General features: G+C 39.7%; 4 protein-coding genes across 5 annotated transcripts; all 4 read right to left on the reverse strand.

Annotated features, from left to right (window-relative positions):
- Positions 1-222: 222 nt before the first annotated feature.
- On the reverse strand, positions 223-7,072 carry RB195_007666 (uncharacterized protein; the record flags this gene model as incomplete). Of its 2 annotated transcripts, XM_064181418.1 has the most annotated exons (13): positions 223-299; positions 462-579; positions 826-953; positions 1,404-1,557; positions 1,629-1,710; positions 1,785-1,840; positions 3,227-3,300; positions 3,356-3,426; positions 4,153-4,271; positions 4,349-4,431; positions 4,493-4,550; positions 4,674-4,718; positions 7,040-7,072. In XM_064181418.1, the coding sequence occupies 13 exons, from the start codon at positions 7,070-7,072 to the stop codon at positions 223-225; spliced, it is 1,098 nt and encodes a 365-aa protein (XP_064038207.1). The 2 variants fall into 2 exon arrangements, with proteins under 2 accessions (XP_064038207.1, XP_064038208.1); XM_064181417.1 differs by lacking the exons at positions 4,674-4,718; positions 7,040-7,072.
- An 18-nt stretch (positions 7,073-7,090) lies between these two features.
- On the reverse strand, positions 7,091-7,945 carry RB195_007667 (uncharacterized protein; the record flags this gene model as incomplete). The annotated part of the gene is made up of 1 exon (XM_064181419.1): positions 7,091-7,945. The coding sequence occupies one exon, from the start codon at positions 7,943-7,945 to the stop codon at positions 7,091-7,093; it is 855 nt and encodes a 284-aa protein (XP_064038209.1).
- A 732-nt stretch (positions 7,946-8,677) lies between these two features.
- RB195_007668 (uncharacterized protein) lies at positions 8,678-9,619 on the reverse strand (the record flags this gene model as incomplete). Its single annotated transcript, XM_064181420.1, has 1 exon — positions 8,678-9,619. The coding sequence occupies one exon, from the start codon at positions 9,617-9,619 to the stop codon at positions 8,678-8,680; it is 942 nt and encodes a 313-aa protein (XP_064038210.1).
- A 377-nt stretch (positions 9,620-9,996) lies between these two features.
- On the reverse strand, positions 9,997-17,763 carry RB195_007669 (uncharacterized protein; the record flags this gene model as incomplete). The annotated part of the gene is made up of 11 exons (XM_064181421.1): positions 9,997-10,073; positions 10,528-10,645; positions 12,101-12,228; positions 12,312-12,465; positions 13,647-13,728; positions 16,228-16,283; positions 16,979-17,052; positions 17,162-17,232; positions 17,383-17,498; positions 17,565-17,647; positions 17,709-17,763. 11 exons carry the CDS (start codon positions 17,761-17,763, stop codon positions 9,997-9,999), a joined length of 1,014 nt encoding a protein of 337 aa, XP_064038211.1.
- Between the last annotated feature and the right edge of the window lie 1,781 nt (positions 17,764-19,544).

A 19,544-nucleotide genomic window follows, 5' to 3' on the forward strand; every position in this document is an offset into this window, starting at 1 on the left:
ATAACATCTTGTATAAAAAACAAATATTTTAACCAGATTTAAATTGTCCTTGTATTTTTCAAATATGCACACAAAATAAATTTGAATGTTTCGGATCATGTCCGCTGTGAATGATGAGCAGATTAGATTACTAGAAACATTCCTCACACTTATCGCAGAGTTTATTCGCGGTGGAAACAGAATTAGCAGGAGAAAGACCATTCCCCCGGTTTCGTGTTTCTTCTATACTATCATGATTCCGGCAGTGATCATATCCTCGATTTCGCAGTCGTTCTCACCGCGGACCATTCGGAAGAATCCTAAAAATAGCAGGCTAAAACCGCAACATCAAACTTATCAATTGGCGAAAAGCCAATTATGAAACTCAAGAACATTCACAAAATTGTGCGTAATACTATTTTTCTTCAGTTACACAATGATCTATGTTATGAATGTTTCAATTTAGTTCATTTCCTACTCACCGGATTCTCCCCAGTCTTTGCTCCAAGAATTCGCAATCAGCCAATAATCTGTTCCATTCTCTTTTCCCCAACCGATAATCTTGACTGCATGACCACCGGTTTGAATACCTTCTTTGTGCTGAAAGACGTTCAAAATGTTATTTTCAAGAAGGACTATTCGATAGACTATGGAATCTCTATAGGAAATATAATAGTCTCTGTAGAGACAGTTTACGATGGATTAATGAGAAATTTTAGAACATGCAGAAGATTCTATTTTGTTATTTTGTTTTTTTTATTAAGTTATTTTGCGTTATTAATCAATATTGGCCTAACTGCAAGCAGATAGGTTCGAAGAGAGTACGCAAAGAGTGATTCTTATGACCTTATAGATTCCTCTCTTGTAAAGTTTGAAGTCCTCGTAGACATCGAAAGCAGCTTGAACTGGGCCATTTTTCATTATATCCAAGCGAATTTCCTTCTCGTCGTTCGGGAGCCAATATGATTTTTTAGCTGAATTAGTGACATTTTAATGGAAAAGAAAATGCAAAGCTATTGCTTTGGTAGTGATACGCCTTATACAATCACTTACTAAATATTTTGTCCGGCATAGTCGACGCCAAGTTTTTCAACCGAGTGAACGTAACGCGTCCGAACAATCATTCTACGCTTCCCAAAAACCTCCTCTCTTTTCGATGTGCAGCAATAAAATCCGCATCGCGGCCGTCCGAATGAAAAATGTTGGCGCCGACCCGACTCTATTTTCTTTTCTCTTCTCACTTCACAGTAACAGAAACTGGGATGTGCGGTACGAGTTCCCTGTTCAATACAGTAAGTGCGGCTGCGTAGAAGTTTTTACGAAGGAGAATCAAGCCGCGTATGACGTGATGTGAATTGAAGATTACTTACTCTTACGTTTTAGAATATATTTTTCCATATTTACTATCTTAACGGCTTTCCTACCGTAAAATTTGTCCTTTTTGTACGGTTTGGTGTAACCACGTCGACAGAACTGTTCGCATCTTGGTGTTGGCCAACTTCCTTTCGGACATTCACCATAATATACTTGATTTTTATGATTACCACATGGATGAAACGAATAGGGTTTACATACACCCTTAAAACACATTACAAAATTCCTATTTCCTTCAAGGTTTCCGAATCCATTCGATCTACACATCTTCTCACCTTAGCTCTATAATCTCCACCCGTGCACACACCATATTTCCCAACCCATTTCCATGCTTGGAATGGCCATCCTCCGGAACACCTGTAAAATACAAAATTAAATTTTGTAGATTTGGGTCAAAGTTGTTCATGCTGAATTTGTGAAAATAGTCATACCCGGCGCCACAAAATTCTCCACAGCATGCTAGAATATCCGTATCGGACACGTGAAGCTAAACAAAAGTGTTAATTGTATTTATGCGAATCACACCCTCTCAGTATGGTTTTCACTCCGTTCGTCTCCATATTACGAGTTTAAATCTTTGTCAACCGACACAGTTTGACTTTCTCTATCAACGACCAGAAGCAAACGTCAGGGGGACCGCGTTGCAGGCGCGCGCGACGACATTAGTTCGGCGACGCAGTAGGCAAAAACTATGATAAGAAGTATGAAAACGTTACGTAAGTGCCTCTCATAGGATACATGCTTTTGAAAATGGTAATATAGTTTTTACTTGATTTCCCTGAGCTGTAGCCAAGATTGGCATTGATCTTCTTAGCAATTGGCAACAGTGGCATCGAGTAGCCAGGAGAAGACATGGTCTGCAAATCTGGCTCATAAAGTGGCTATATCGAATGGGTACCCAACTGGAGATGGTACTACCCGATAAGCACGACATTCCTCTCGAAGATCCAACGTAGTGGATGGCCCAGAAAAGATCCCTTTCTGTCTTCCTTATATATCTGATAATCTGAGCAGAGCAGTACAGAGCTGTCTGCAAAGAACGGCTTAGGGAATGACGTGAGGGTTGTGCAAATACCTCCAGCGAACCTCAAGGATCAGCTGGTACGTAATTGTGCATATGATGGACTTTGCACAACTCCCAGCTGCGTGGTTTGCCGGTGTGGAAGAGAGGATGATTGCATGTTATCAGGAGTAGTATGTCGTATCACGTGCAGGTTGTGCGGTGACGATTATTTGGGGGAAACAGGACGTCCACTGTGTTTTAAGGTAAAAGAGTACTTAGATGCACTCGCATAATCTAAAATCTTCACCCCACTCGGAGCACACCGTAGAATATCTCATCCAAACTCCGAAGTAGAGATAAAATTAGTATACGATCCTAAGAGTCTGAGATCACAACACGCAGAACACTAGAGGCATTTTGGATCGCCACCGAAAATGAACAAGGAGGATGAGTGCGTTGCTATCACGATCGAGCTATATCCATATCAAGACCTATTCGTGTTTTGATCTACGGGGCGGGCCGTGAGGTCACTATATAAAACCCTTGTGACCCATAGTTGTGGTACGTGGTGGTCTGTTGCGTCACCAAGTCTAGCTAATGAGGTAAGCACTAGCCAATGTGTAGCTGTTTGAGGTTGCCTACCGTTTGGATGCTTTCTGTAGGGTGAAGAGTCACTAATGGCTTTGATTTCCTCCAGGCTCTGACGAAGGCGATAACGTCGAAACGTTAGATGTTGTTTAATAAAGAAGATCAACATCAATCTTGGCTACAGCTCAAGAAAATCATTTGAAAACTACCTTTGAACATGCCAAGATTCAAAGACAGTCGAACATGGGCAATACTCAGAGAGGTAATGTAGTTGTTGAAAACCTTTATTTTTCCGTTAGACTGAACACAAAGTCGATCTGACATGGTTGATGCAGCAGAGACAGCCCAGCAGGATCCTGGAACTGTTATTTGTCTGTCCGCACTACTGAAAACTGTTGGAAAAAAACCTACCGCAACGTGACTGATCACGAACGTGGCCAATTATTTCTCTACAGTAGGGCCAGGCATCACGAGCATCGAATCTGAATTTCTCAGTTATTTGTGGTGATTTTCACCATTACCCTCATACAACATTATAAGTTTAGATTCAAAACCAATGTATTTATATCCTTAAACTTTTTGTGATTCTCGTTCTCGTTTTTCATGATTTTAACTGAATTTTGTTGGAAAATGTTAGTTTGCAATCATTCCGAGTTCGTGTACTAACATTACCAACCTTACATAATCTTTACACCATAAAATGTATAATACGGGTGACGGTTATGACAATGCTGTAAAATTTTCATTCAAAATTTCGTCATCTGATCACATTTCGACAACATTTCATCTGATTTTGCACAGGGAGATCTCTTTTAATTCGCAGAGAAAAATTCAGCCCCAGGTCGCAGTGTGCTACGTGTATCGTGTTCTGAGATAAAATTTCAATTACGAAGAACAATGAAGGTCCATTACATCTTTATATATAAGGCTATATACAAAGATAGTAAGTAAGAGGTAGTTAATTAAGTCAAGGCTATATAATTTCACTTCTAAGTTGAATCGCAAGTCCTGTTTGCGCAGTAGGGAATTTTCGGACATTGTCCAGATGAAATTTAAGAGAAAAAATATTTCAATTTTTTCAACACTCCAAACTCAGAGGGAGCTGCACGAATAAAATTCACAATATCCTATCGTTTCCAACGGCACAGCCTCTGGCCATATATTTTGTAAAACTTAAACTATCTCCCAAAAAATTCTATGGAAATAACTTCTCCGGAGGTTCTTTATCGAGTTGTATTTTGGTTCGATCCTCTTCCTTGGGTTTAACCATGAAATGTTTCGGCAACAAATATTTCATGCGATCATTGACCTCTTCTGATTCTTCTACCTGAACGTTGCCATTACATTTTCGTGATTTTTTCAGAAATTAAAGAATCTTGAGGTTTTTATATTAGAAGTACACACTTCGAACAACGATTGATGTGTTCGCATGTATTCAGCAAGTGCATGACCAGTCAGTGCTTTGGATTCCTCTTTAACCGCATCTTCTGTAAGAAATTAGGGTTCAAATGAAGTGTGTTTAGTGAGCTGGGAAAAAATTGAACTTACCGACGATTTTTTCATCAGCTGCTAAAATAGCAACGAATAGGGTTAGGAAGAGAAGCATCTGCAATAGAGAGATCTTTTTTTCCTTGAGGTATAACTCGAGAAAGTAACTGAGACCTTTCAGTAACGTATGAGTTGTGTTTATTATCATTTCACAATAAATCAGTTTCACCACAAAAATTACCTGTGGATCAAAGAAGTGCTTTGGTGAAAGAGTCTTAATTTTCCACTGGATTACAGCAGATCACTCGTAGCAAAACAATAAGAACAATGGATGTGAGAACGTAAAATTCCTACTTGCAGATAACAAAACAAGAACCATAGTTATTTCACATTAAGACGCTTATTTCTAATGACATATTCGCCCTTATCATGAGCTAATGAAATTGTCATAGAGGCATCCAGTAGATAACGTAAGACACATTGCTGGAGGAAAAAAACGTATGGGGAAAATGTGATTGGTAGCAGAAAATTGTGACTTTTAGCAAAAGCTAGTTACAAGAAATAAGAATAATCCTTTGAATAGAATATAATCTGTTTTCGAGTGTATCCGTCCTCCGTGACTCTATCTTCAATGATGGAATATTTTTCGAAATCGTTAGTTGAAATTCAGTAAATTCCTATAAGGCTGCTGGATCGGCCAACAACTAAAAGCTTCTAATTTCTAGTGTCTATTTTTGTTAACTAGATTGAATCAGACGGTCGTTAACAAAACTCTGGTGTCGCATAGCTATAATTCAGTTGCACGAAATTGCTATAATTTTTTTTAGTCTTGGTTTAGTTATCGACAAGTCCGGCTTATTCAGAAAAACTGAACTGCAACTGCTTGGGTTTGTTGGTCTTTTTTTTTCAAGAAAGTTTTATGGAAACTTCATTAGTAGAAAAGTTTTAATGTTATTGCTTTTAGGCGTCGGACCTTTTTAAAGTCATTCCTTTAGCGGCTGATCCCCTCAAACCCCTCAACCCTACATTATATTCAGAACGGTATTCAGAACTGCTTGCATATTCACTGAGCATATCAGTTTGTGGTTTACTCTTACACAGCAGTGATGAGTCAGACGGTAGAACAAATCATTTTGCTCCTCCTTTACAAAAAGGACAAACGATAAAGGATAATGTGCCTAACGTTAATCAATCCGCTTGGGATGCGCCACCGCGTTCACTTCAATTCAGAATCGTTTGAGGTTTACGAACGTGTAACTGGCCTATGCAGTGAGTTGAGAGCGCTAGCCGATGTGTCAGAGTCAATGCTTTTATCCTCCCAGTCAAGTCTGGTGCCAATTTATCGAGCCCGGAGGGATGAAATGTTTGGTGAGCACTAGGAAGGATTCGAACTTCCGATCGATTGTGCAGAAGATAGCGGAACCTCTAACCGCTACACTACATCCGCCCTTACAAAAAAGGACATAAAATTGGTGAACATTTTTGTTTCATTTCAAATCTCACAAGTCAGCCGATCTGCAAGTGACTGATCCTAAACAGCATTGTTAATAAGCCAAAGCCATATTGTGGTAAATTGCGGTTTATAAAGACACACTGACGCTTACTGAGTGCACTTATAACTGGAAAAAACTGAAGAGCACCTCTAGATTAGTTTTCAAATTTCGTGATCATAATGGGGTGACAACGACATTGCAAAGCTGATTGATTTAGAGAGAACCGCAGAATCCAAACCGACATATAGTATTATTTTCATTTTCATTGTTTTCAAATCTGACCTAAAATAAGTTCGTAGTTGAAATTTGAAGCTCCTATATAACTTCCGAGTAACATCCTGGTTAATAGATAATTACCGTCAAACTGCCATCGCCCAGCTTTATTTCATTCCCTTCTTTGGTTCTGCAATACTATCAAAATTATTGAGATTCACTGTCTATTGTGTCTTCTTTTTCTCATTAAAGTTGTGGTCTTTTTTCTCTTAAACATTTTATGATTGTGTAGCCCTTATTTGTATTCATTCTTAAATTTGGTTCTTTTTTTCAGTGACCATGTGACCCTTCACGAAGGCAGTTGTTTCGTGTCTGTTCATAATGAGCGGTTATCAGCAACTAAAACTGTCATATGAGGTTACTGAACAAAGAGTTACGTATTGATCCGGCAGATTTGATGAAATTTTAATACTTTCGTAAAAACTTCGTAACTTCAACACTAAGAACATTTATGCAACTCTTAAACTAATGTTTTGATAGTTAAATAAGCATGATATCAATTTATGTTGTGTGTGGTATGATTCTGAGTGCTCGGATTCTGATAAAACGCAAAAAGCAATACTTTCATGCCTATTTGAAGGCATCACCCCACAAATCTGGAGTGGTACGGGTTTCAGATGGGTTATGTCTATTCGGGCTCGTAGATTGTGGGAAGAGGGTGATTCCGTCAATTTCTCCCTAATTGCCGTTAAAAAAAAACGGCGTGGAAGATGTGGCTTCGAGCATTTCGGTACCCTATTTCCTACAACGAGTTCTATTGGAGCGCGCCAACCTTCTGCACAAGCCGCGCCTTCCGGGCCGATTTTTTTTGCGGTAATTAGGAAGAAATGGACGCAATCACCTTCTCCCTCACAATCTGCGACCTTGCAGGCATCGCCTGTACTCCCGTTGTTCATCGAATTGCCCGAGCGGGCACCAATAATAATTCCATTCTCCCGATCGCGCTTAACTGTTGCTCAGTGGCATCTCTTCTCGCGAAGAACTCGAAGAGCGTCGTACTTTTCTTTGAAGAACTTCGTGAAGAGCTTCGGCGGTCTTCCTGCGATACGTTTGATGTCGCGTGGTATCCGTCGCCCACGGCTCTGGTCCAACGGTTGTCGTTGAAACGCATCACGTGTCCGGCCCAAATAGTTTTGCTTTCCTTGGCATATGCGGCACCATCTCTGATCTTCGATCGGTGACGTAGGAATGAACTTCGAATCCCTTCCTTCGCGGGCGTAAAGCGGGTTACTCCTAGCATCATCGTTTCAACTCCGCGTTCTATGACGCTGATCGCATTTTCCTCCTGCTTGAGAAATGCCCAGGTCTCCGAAGCATAGGTCAAAGCAGGAAGTACGGTGGTGTTGAAGAGGCGAGCACGGAGCCAGGTGTTCGTGGTCTTCTTTACTGCATTCTCGATGCTCTTGTACGCTCCCCAAGCCGCTCGTCTCCTCCTGCCCAGCTCGGGGATTAGGTTGTTCATCATGTTCAATTCCCGACACAGATGAAAGTAGCTGGTGCATTCGGATAATTTCGTTCCGTTGAGAGTAAATGGGACATCCGACACCCATTTGTTGTGCATGAGCATCGTCTTTCGCAGATTCAGCTGAAGAGCGATTTTTTTACACGTTTCATCAAATTCGGCCAGCATCCGTTCCGCCTGATTGATGCTTAATTTTATTAGAAAGATGTCATCAGCGAAACGAAGTTGTTGTAAATGCCGGCCGTCAACTTTGACTCCCATGTCATTCCATTTCAATCCTCGCATCGCGCTCTCGAGAGTGGCACATAATATTTTGGGTGAAATTGTATCACCCTGGCTAACCCCTCTCTTCACTTCGATTATGACATTATTGTAGAACGGGGAAATTTTGGTCGAAAAGTTGCTACACAACTAACGAAGTACCTCTGTGTGTGGCTTCCATGACCGCTTCCGTCTCAACTGAGTCGAAGACTCTCTTCAAGTCGATGAAAGTGAGACACAGCGGCATCTTGTACTCTCGCGATACTTCTATTAGTTTTGAAAGCGTGTATGCGTGGTCAATCGTACTGAACCCTTTTTGAAACCCTGCTTGCTCGCATGGCTGTTCTTCATCTAATGTTCTTTCTATCCTGTTTAGGATTACTCTTGTGAAGAGCTTGTAGATGACAGAAAGTAAGCAGATTGGATGATAGTTGCCGATGTCTTGTGGGTTTCCCTTCTTATAGAACAGCACGGCCTTGCTGGTTTTCTATTGCTTAGAAACCTTGCATTCTGACAGATTACGAGTGAAGAGCCTCGCCAGTGTGTTGATGAGCGCTGGCGGTAGGTACTTCGGATGTTCAGGCTTGATTCTGTGGAGACCTGGTGAAGTACGATCCTTCACCGACTTGATGGCGTGTCAAACTTCGGAAGGGAGGACCTTTGGAATGACATGTCCATCTTCCCTTAGATGGTGAGAGGCGTTGAAGAGATCCGAGTAGAATCCATGATCCGAGTAGAATCCGTGACTGACCTTTTTCATGCTCCTTCTCGATGCTGTAGTTGTTCTATCTGGGGTCCGGAGAGCATTGTTGTTGTTTTACGATTGGCGAAGTTCCGACGGGCATAATGAATGCTCTGTCCCGCCTCTGCAGCTTCAGCCAACACTTCTGCTCTTCTCTTTCTGAGGTCTTCCTTTATCGCCTCTCTGCAAAGAATTGCGAGGTCGGACATGAGTTCTCGGTTGCCTGCAGCTCCACGCAGACGTATCAGCTCTAGAGTTTTCGGAGACAGGCGTCTCTTGGTGGATTTGAAACTCTTCGCCTTTCTCGTACAGATGATGTTAAGATGTTCTACAAGCCGTTCATATTCGTCGTCGATGTTGTCCATGACGGTACCTTCCCAAAAGCCGACAAGCGAAGCGAAGAGCTCCCAGTCGAGGATAGTTCTAGGAGTTTGTTCAGTGAACTTTGCGGCTTTTTCTCCTCTCCGTGTGAAAGAAAATCTTCCTCGATGAAGGCGATGGTCCGATCCCGTATAAAACTTTGGTACACCAGCGACATCCGTCAGGCAAAACCTTTTACTGACGATGATGTAGTTAATTTCATTACGACACCCTCCATCGGGTGACTCCCATGCCCAGCGTATGGCCGCGTCCGATGCATGCGTTCGGGCGTTATAAGTAAAGGTCGTCATCCTAGTCCTTTTCCGTTTCGGTAGCCTACACGACTCCTGCAATTCCGCCTTTCCTAACGCTACCGTACCAGGCTTTCCTCCAGAATCAGGAGAATCTTTTCTATTACTGTGTTTTGCATAAAAATTCAAAACGGGCAAGTTGCAAGTTTCTAGTCCCATGAGTTTTGGAAAAGCGTTGCGCTCTCCCGGAGTAGACATATGGAGCTTTTTTGTTGGAGGCGACTCCAAACTGCCTCCCTTGAACCTCACAGTCACTTGATTGCAGGCTTTTGACCGGACCGACATGCGGGATACGGTAGTATTATGAGCCGATCCTGGCACAGCAGAAACAAGGAGTCCATCTCCTGAATCCTGGGCAGGTGCAAGGTCGCTTTTGGTCCGCGATTGGTCCCCTATCCGCCACCCAGGAATGCGCCACGTAGCCTCGCCACTGATCGGCTGTGATCCTTCTAGTAAGGGAAATCAGTGTATCGCACGCATAACTCAATTGAAACCCGTACTATCCCAGATCTTGAGATGATGAATTAAGAGAATCCTCAATTGAGTTCACTCGTCCGTTGATATAGTTGCATATTTTCAGCTTATTCAAGAATTAGATTTATGCAAATCTTTTTATTTCGTTTATAGGAAATAGGATAAGCGAACATTTCGTCAAGAGAATTTTACACATCCATCATTCCTGCATTGACCATCTCTTCCAGTTTGCAATTATTTTTTCCTCGAACCATACGGAAAAACCCTAAATTACACAAAAGATACTTCTTGAAAGATAGTTATAAAAGAAAAGAAGATTTTTTTTATGGGAAGAAAGTAGTGAAAGGAATCAAAAATACAACTAGAAGAGTGGAAAAACAAAGTAGAAGCAAGATGCATCACAAGGAGACTACGTAACTTTCTTCCGATTACTCAAGGATTTTTTGAAAAATCTTTTTGGTTGTTGCTTGTTTACTGATGCATCTCATTTCACGAATCAGCAGCCCGATATGTTCAATAGAATTTTTCTTCTGCAACCTTTGAAGAAAGCATTTTTGTTTCTTTTTTTTGTGAAACTTGTTGGAATCTTAAAGCACCCATTACCCTCACGCGCATGCTTTATCAACTGAGGTTTTCGTCCTGATTAATTTATTTGGAAAAATCTGTGAATACAAGATTCTTCGCTTACAAAATCTATGTCAAATAAATCCTTTACTTACCATTCTCACCCCAGTCTTTGCTCCAGGAGTTGGCAATGAGCCAGTAGGCTGTACCATTATCTACTCCCCATCCGATGATTTTAACGGAATGTCCGCCACTTCTTTCTCCAGCTTTGTGCTAAAAATATTTATCGCCCACAAAACGAAAGACATAGAAAGATTAGATCCAGACAAGAGAGTTCACTTGAGATTTGTGAATCAATTGCATTCTTCTAGAGTCACATCTCAAATTACATTTGATCTTCGGATAGAACGCGTGAAAAAAACGAAAAAATAAAAACGGAAAAAGACTAAAAAATCTTACGGAGCGAAATCGAAGAGGGGCTTAGTGTTCTATAAGAAACTTAAAAATACTGGTAAAAACAGAAGAACAAACATTCTCTAAGAGGCAAAGATTTGCAAAACTTTTCTGACACCCTGTTGGACGCTTTATGTGGTGCCTGAGCACAGATTAGGTCGCCCTTCTTTAGGGTCCCGCTCTTACTTGCAGTCGTGCTTCCCACACGGGGTGAAGTGCTGTTGTTTCGACTACAATCGATCCGTGCGGCTTGTGGACAATAAAGAAGGGTAAGATCGACGCTACTATGTGTACCTTCATGAGGTGCGGAGCCTCAATTGACATCATATGGAACCGCATGGCGTGACGAAGAAAACGATTACTCTTGTTACTGTATTATGCTTTGGCTGTCTTGTATATAATGGTACTATGTTATGCGTATACCGGTCTGGATGTCCGATTTAAGCTGGAATACAGACTTTTTTGTGGTGTTCTCTTTCCTCGCCTTCACTGGTCTATTAATCAAAATTAATCAAAAATTAATGGTAGTGACATTTTCTGTAAAATCAGAATTTTTTTTCTAGCAACTTTTTCTTCTTTCTTTTTTACTATAAATAATGGAGAAAGATTTCATAGTTTTCTTTTTTAACGCAACAGTTCTACATTTTGAAAATATTCAAACTAACTTTATTTATGGTGGGGAAAATAGAATAACACAATCCACATAAAACAAAAACACGAAATTCGTTTCTAAATAACTAGATGAGAGTTTAATTAGCTACGGCAAATGGAGAGACTCATTTCAAGAGATTTACTTTGGTATCGTTGTAAATTTCTTCTGGTATAATTTTCGCTGACTATCTCATTATTTTCTCGTTTTTTATTACCTTTTCTTCCTTTTACCGTACGTTTTTGTTATTCCACATTCGCAAGTGCCACCACTGCTCTTCTTCTGGTCACGGTACAATTCATCCGCCCATGCATTTATTCACGCGCGTGATATAGGGAAGATAAAACGACATAAAGCCCGATGCATTTGCTTAACTGACTGCGCTCGAAGCGGCGCGGTGGAGATAGCGGTTGGAATCGAGGTGGGACCATCGCGAACTGCAGCAATAAACGATAGTAGCAGGGGGCCTCACTCGATCCTAACCGCTGCGCTCCACCGCATCGCTTCAAGCGCAACCACGTACGCAATTGCCTTCATTTCGTTCTGACCATGACAGCTTTCAAACCCCCTAACTTGGACCTCTGAGAACATGACCTCATAAAAACAGCTGTGAGTTAGTGTCGTACCTCGTAAATTCCTCCATCGTATAGTTTGAAGTCCTTGTAGGTTTCATAAGATCCTTGAACTGGCCCATTTGTCATTATTTCTTTCCTAATAAGTTTTTCGTCATTCGGAAGCATGTAGGCATCCTTTGCTGGAATATTTTAAAAAATAACCGTGATTTTTGATAAGTAGGGGAAAAGTGACGAACTGTTTTCTAATGTGCATCGTTCCTACCGTAAACCTTATCCTTTTGATACTGTTTAACGTAACCACGTTGACAGGAGTGTCTACACTGCGGTGTTTCATAAGATATTTTTGGACATGGACCGTAGAACTTCTGATCTTTATGAACACCACACGGGTGGAAAGCATAAGGTTTGCAAACACCCTAAATACATTATTGTATGGATAGGTGGCTAAAATAAAGGAGAAAGGATAAAGTTTCTGACATTAATCAGATCGTTTGAGATGCGCCCCCACGGGGTGCGTATCGTTAGGTACCCGCACCCTCCGCGACAACCTATCCTTCGGGGAAACGACTGGCAGCGGGATTCATTAATTGCGCTGCGTTTGTCTTGTGCCCCGCCCTTCGCATCGTCCATCTTCTGCCCTCATGATCTAATGAGATGCGAAACATGCCTCGTAGGAGCACGCTATCTCTGGTTTTGCTTCTGTGTGGAGTAGCGATCATCTTACGTATAGAAATCCATCGAACGATTGCACACGAAATACCAGAAATAGAAAATAATAGTGTTTTATTTGTGTAAAACAAACAAATCGAAACTTCTACGAACTATTGCAGTACCTTACGTGCATTAAACACATACAAATACACATACAGAAGATATAGATATATATTTGTATTTATACAGATATATCTATATATCTATATCTGTATGAATATGAATATGAATATGAATATGTATGAATATAAATATATGTATACCTACATCTTCCATATAGTTTTTTTTTTTCGATAAGCTTTATCTTCTGGGTTTCATTTATGTTTTCTGATGTTGTTTTATCTTTGTTCAAATTCTCTACGTTTTTGCTTCATTTTTAGTACTTTCGTTTTCTATGTTTTTTTTTTGTACTTTCTACGTTACTACGTTATTGCCTTTTTGTTCTTCGAACCTTGCTAGAAGTCAACTCTATCATGTTATTGCAATACAAACTCTGCACATGGCCTCAGTGACGTGGTGATAGATGGGCGTAGCTTAGTGATCACAACCAGTCTAAAATATGTTTGCTCTGGACTTCTACCGGCAGCCACTTCTGCAGGCACTTATTCGGCTGCTGCGGGTACCTAACGACCGCCCCCACGTTCACTTCAATTCAGAATCGTCTTAGGTTTACGAACGTGTAACGGTGGCTAGCGGATGTGTAAAGTCAGTGTTTTTATCCTCCCAGACACGTCTGTTACCAATTTATCGACTCTGGAAGAATGAAAGCTTTGGTGAGCACCAGGGCGGATTCGAACCTTTAATCGACCGTGCAGGAAGCGGAACCTCTATCCGCTACACTAAACCTGTGGCTAAAATAGTATAAAACAATATAAAACAACTTTACCTTGCTTCCATAATGCCCTCCAGTGCAAATTCCATTTCTCATTATATATTTCCATGCTCTCATCGCGTAGCCACCACGACATCTGGCAGCATGAGAAATATTGGTTTCATTTATGTTTCAGTGTAATATAGGTGTAGAGATGGTTAAACAAAACGGTATATGAACATAACCGTCGAGAAAAAAAATTGAGAACACAACCTACAGTTGGATCGCTTCGAAAGAAGAGAAAGGACGCGGATGCGCGCCTTTTTCATAACTCGCCTCAATTTCTTCTTTATTATAAGATCTATGCATGAATAGATTCGTGAGTGCGAGTTCTACCGATTGAATGTAATTAAAACTTTCAAGACCTATCAAGGAAACACTTTTTGAAAAAATTACCTGCGGGTGCACATTAACAAGGCTGATTCTGAGATAATTGCGCCCCCAAGGATATGTGATTCTGGAGGTGAACATATTTTTCGGAAGGTGAAATGATGGTAACATATTCGTAATCTACATAATATTGCGAGCAATTTGATACCTCTCACAGCTATAATTCCATGACAATAGAGATTTTCTAAAATTGACTAAAGCGACATGTTTCAACTCTAGGAGCGACCAACATTACCAGCTTAAAAATTATTTTCTCACAAAATCTGCAGGGAACTATTTGTTGTAGAATGACCTTGTCTTTTGATTTTCCAGCTCAACAGAATTTCGTGTTTCTTGGAGCTAAAGTTATAATTCCAGAATTTTGCATTTCTTACTTTGATTTCTGTCAATTCGTAAATCGCCAACAAATTAAGTTTGCTATCTGCCGGCACAATACAATAGAGCAGTCTTTGTCCTGTGATTGGTTCCGATTTTTTCTATGATGTGTCTCAGCTGCGGTCAGTTTTGAACCTGCCAAGCCTGCAAATGTACAGAACTTTTCATGGCTTTTACAGAAAGCTTATTTTTTCGATTTATTGAAAGCTTCTTCAAATATCGAGTGGATATGTTTAATCAGAAGAAAGAGATCTATTGGATGACGTTGATTTTGAAAAATTCTGTAATTTTCAAATTTTCATAACAAGCTACTTCAGCCTCTATGGAAAGTTATTGTCATCTAGGCACACCGACCAACCAGACACCAGATACCTTAGGGCACACGTCGAGCTACGGCTGTTTTACCGCATTGATTACTACATTTGAAAACAATGGAATAACTACGGAGAAGAGTGTTCTTTTAACAAAACGAGATTTTTCGAGATAGTATGCTTTATTCTTGGAAATTGTAGAAAACTCTTTGCAAACGCTTGAAATTGAAGATTCTGCTAATGGAACTGGGGTTCTGTCTTATTAAGCTCCCGATCCGTAACTGAATTTTGAATCCTCACTTTGATAGTTCTATTCAGATTTATGCTTCAGTGATTCTTCATTTTTCTTCGTCATTCGTTTTCTCCATTCCAGTCATCGTAGAAAGATTTGTTTAAACATAATTATTTCTTTGACTTTACATCAATTTCGAAGAGCGAAGAATGCAGGTAAAACCAAAAAAAAATAAAGTGAATAAGAAAGGAAGAAAACGGACAACTCTGAAGAATATCGCTCTGCAGGTGTAAGATTCTTCTCTGTACTTATTCTATTCTTTTCAAATGTAAATGCAATTCAATCAAAGCGGTAACACAGCCGTAGCTCCATGTCTGTCCTAAGGTATCTCCTAGGTCGGTGGGCCTAGATGACAATAACTTTCCATAGAGACTGAAGTAGTTTGTGATGAAAATTGAAAAGATACAGACTTTTTTGAAATCAACGTCATCTAGTAGATCCCTCCTGATTAAAAATATCCACTCGATATTTGGGAAAACTTCCAATAAATCGCAAAAAATAAGCCTTCTGTAAAAAGCATGAGAAGTTCTATATCTTTGCAAGTTCAAAACTGACCGCAGCTGAGACATATTATAGAAAAAATCGGAACAAATCACAGGACAAAAACTGCTTTCTACTGTGTTGTGCCGGCAGATGGCAAATCTAATTTGTTGGCGATTTACGAACTGCCAGAAATCAGAGTAAGAAATGCAAAATACTGAAATTAGCTGCAAAAAATACAAAATCCTGTTGAGCTGGAAAATTCAAAGACAAGGTCTTTCTACAACAAATAGTTTCCTGCAGATTTTGTGAGAAGATAATTTTTAAGTTGGTAATGTTGGTCGCTCCTGGAGTTGAAACATGTCGCTTTAGTCAATTTTAGAAAATCTCCATTGTCGTGGAATTATAGCTGTAAAAGCTATCGAATTGCTCGCAGTATTATGTAGATTACGAATATGTTACCATCATTTCACTTTCCGAAAAATATGTTCACCTCCGGAATCATAAATCCTTGCGGCGCAATTATCTCGGAATCAGCCTTGTTAATATGTACCTCCAGGTAATTTTTTTTCAAAAATTGTTTCCTTGATAGGTCTTAAAAGTTTTAATTACATTCAATCAGTAGAGCTTGCGCTCACGAATCTGTTGATGTATAGATCTTATAACGAAGATCGAATCCGCGTCTTTTTCGTCTTCTTTCGAAGAACTACTGATCCTACTGTACTGAAAGGAGCTGTAAAATTCTTACCCATAACCGCAAAATTTCCCACAACACGAGAGAATTTCAGTGTCGGAGAGATGTACCTAAGGTAAAGAAACTTTTCTGGCAGTATTTTTTGAAATTGGATTATTAACTACTTTTGTCTTCGAGGTAATATTGAAATATTCAACACCAAAACGACGATGAGAACGCCAGATGAAAGTGGATTTTCGTAACAAGCTGAATTGTCCCACGCTTTAAGCTCTTTGCACATTAGTTCCATTAGTGAAATTTTACAATACGAACTAGCTAACATCTAGGGAAGTATAGAAGTTTAGGAAGCTAGATTTTGAAATTATATATGTATGTATATGTATAGCATGGTCAAAAGGACGTGAAGCACGGTATAGTTGCGTAAGCTGCTGCGCTCGAAGCGACGGGGTGGAGATAGCGGTTGGAATCGAGATGGGCCTATCGTGAACTATAGCGAGGAATGATTTTAGCATGGATCCTCGATAGATTATAACCGCCACACACTACTGTACCTCTTCGAACGCAACCACTTACGCATCTTCTCGGCGCTTCATGTCGTTTTGACCCTACTATGTGTACAATAAACATTAAAGTATGTGTAAACACACATTACACGCAGAGTTCCGTAAAGATCAATTAGATCAGATATTCTTTCCCAGTGAAAATCCCTCATTTCTTGACCCTGACCTTTCTCTTAACAATACTGCTCAGATGGCCGGGTAATATTTGAATTCTATGAGAAATGTTCTCGAAAGTTCTCGAAAACCTTAATTCTTCCTCCTGATTGTACGCACGCTCTGTCTGTCATTACTTCTGCAGCAGAAACCGCCCAACAAGAACCTGGAAATATGGCTTAGACTAGTAAAATCTAGTTAAAAAAATCTTTAACCACACTCATAAAATACAAAGGCTAGAAACTATTCAGCCTCAAAAATTTTGATTCTCTCACCGCATTTCGTCTGGTCGCGTATATCGCCTATTAGATGCGCACATTGAGGCCATTTATCACGAGCATCAAACCTTAAATATTATGAAAAAATCTTAATCTAGTGCTATGATATCTTCATAAACGTCCCCTCTAGAAAAAGTCCTTTAGAAATCATTTGTTTTTTCTTGGACAACTTTTTACGGATATGTAAGAAATAGTCCCAGCAAACACCTTTCGCATACCTGTCGGGAATCTCTTCATTCTCATCAAGCTTTATCGCTTTCCGATACATTCCATCGGGTATCTTCAGATATTCCTCATCCATCACTTCATGATCTTTATCCTCAGAATCTTTCACCTAAAGAAGGAAAGTAGTAGGAGTCTTTAAAAAATAGACATAGATCAAAACAGGAATGGTACATACTTGGAATAACGTCTGATGTCTGCGCAAATATTCGACAAGATCCTTGCCGCTGAGTTTTTCTGCTTCCTCGATTGGAAGTTCAGCTGCAATCGGTGCGGATAAGGGTGAGTAGTTGGGTTGTATGGACACCACTAACTGACTTACCACTAAGGTCTAATTTAGCTGAAGATGTAACAATTAAGGCAAGAATTAGCAGCATTGTAAATGAATGAAGGTGTTGCCCGTATATTTTCAAAGGAGAAAACCCAACACAGCTTTTTTCTTCAGGGTTTCTTAACCTAAAAATTGGTACTCCAGAGTTTTGTTGAAGCTTTCTTTTGCTGTCTGAGGATCAAGAATAAGCAAGATAAAGTGGAATTTTTCCCAGCTGTGAGTATGCAGGATACTATCCAGGGCAGAACAATGTAGAAGCCGCAAAGCACATTGTTGAATGTCTTGTGACCTCAAAAGGAACGCTAAAAAAAATTAATAGATAAGGCTATCGCAATAACGATCGCCGACGGTTTAAGTACCATCAAAAATTGTAGGCCTATGTATATGCATTGTGAATCAGTAGTGATTAAGGGTCAGTAAGATATTAAAAAGAATTACATTTGAAAGTTCAACTCTTTTATTTACTTTTCCGAAATGTTCACCTACCCTTTTGTGGATTTTTTTTCTACAAAACACTTATTTGGGAAACGATTCTGATGATTTTAATGACGATCGGTTCTATTTTTCATCACCACAGGAATTCATTTCTTGAAAATGAATATTTTGAAAATTACCTAATCATCAAATACTGTTAGCTTCAGTAGTTGTTAGAAACAACTACATCGCAACGTTGTTTCCTGTTTTAACGTTTTTCCTCGCATTGCTGATATACCGCGAAAAATCTTCGTATCAGGCTCCTCACTACTGTCGCATAGTTGCCTCGTGCTTTTCACAACGAAGAACTGTAACATAAGGAACGTGAGTTCGAAAAATGCGTTTTTTTTTCCTCTTCGTCGTCGACACAGTCCTTCGTGCGTTCCTTGACAGAAAAATTGGTCATGCATTAAATTTTGTCTGGAATTGGGATATGTGAATTTGAGTGACCCATTAGATTCTGTGCACATTGTTAGATCTGACAGATCGTAAATAATTTATTGATAGGAGGACCTAAAGAAAGATTTCACGTGGTTTTTCAGAGAAGAAGCTCTGCTTTACAAAACAACCATATCGTTGTTTCCTCTCACTTTTTGGTCTTTTTGGAATTCAGATGGAACAAAGTTAAAATTTTTCTACTTTTCCTCGATTTTTCCAATCTAATTTTTGAGAGAACCAGACCGTCCGGAAAAGAGAAATTTTGTATGTTAAAGTTTTCTTAGTCCCTCTATCCGGATATATGAGTGATTTTTTCGAAAAAGTGTCGCGTTTTTCTAAGATGGGAAAACTTGCTAAAATTTTTTACAATTCTTGCTCGCTCCTTGAGAAGTGTGTGATTCTGAATGAAATTCATTAATTCGGAGTAACTTAGTGCCAATCATATCATCTTCCAGTATTTTGTAGCTGAGACTTCCTCCGTCAGATACTATATTGAACGATTTTTGAGGCTTCTACTTTTCTCAAATGTTTCATGGGAAAATGATAAGAACAATTACACCATTTCCATCTAAATTTTTAAAGAAAAACAAGGAGATTGTAAAAATAATGGTATGATTGTTTTGTAAGGAAACCCTTTTCTCTGAAAAATCACCTTGAACATTTTTCTTGGTATTCTTATCAAAAAGCTATTGGCGATCTTCCATACCTAACAATGAGCACAGATTCTGAGCTTCCTTGGTCTAGATTCCTATTAAGTGCACCTCTTTCTTTTCTTTTAAAAGTTGCTTCACGTCTCTACCTCTTTTGTAGTCGGGGTTTCAAACCTACGTCACCCATTGTCATATTGTCGAAACAAAATGTTAATTTTTTTCTGTCTTTTTCGTCATTCTTCTGTAACTCGACCTATGCACCTGA

The sequence above is a fragment of the Necator americanus genome, chromosome I, assembly GCF_031761385.1.
Source record: "Necator americanus strain Aroian chromosome I, whole genome shotgun sequence".
Classification (NCBI taxonomy): domain Eukaryota; kingdom Metazoa; phylum Nematoda; class Chromadorea; order Rhabditida; family Ancylostomatidae; genus Necator; species Necator americanus.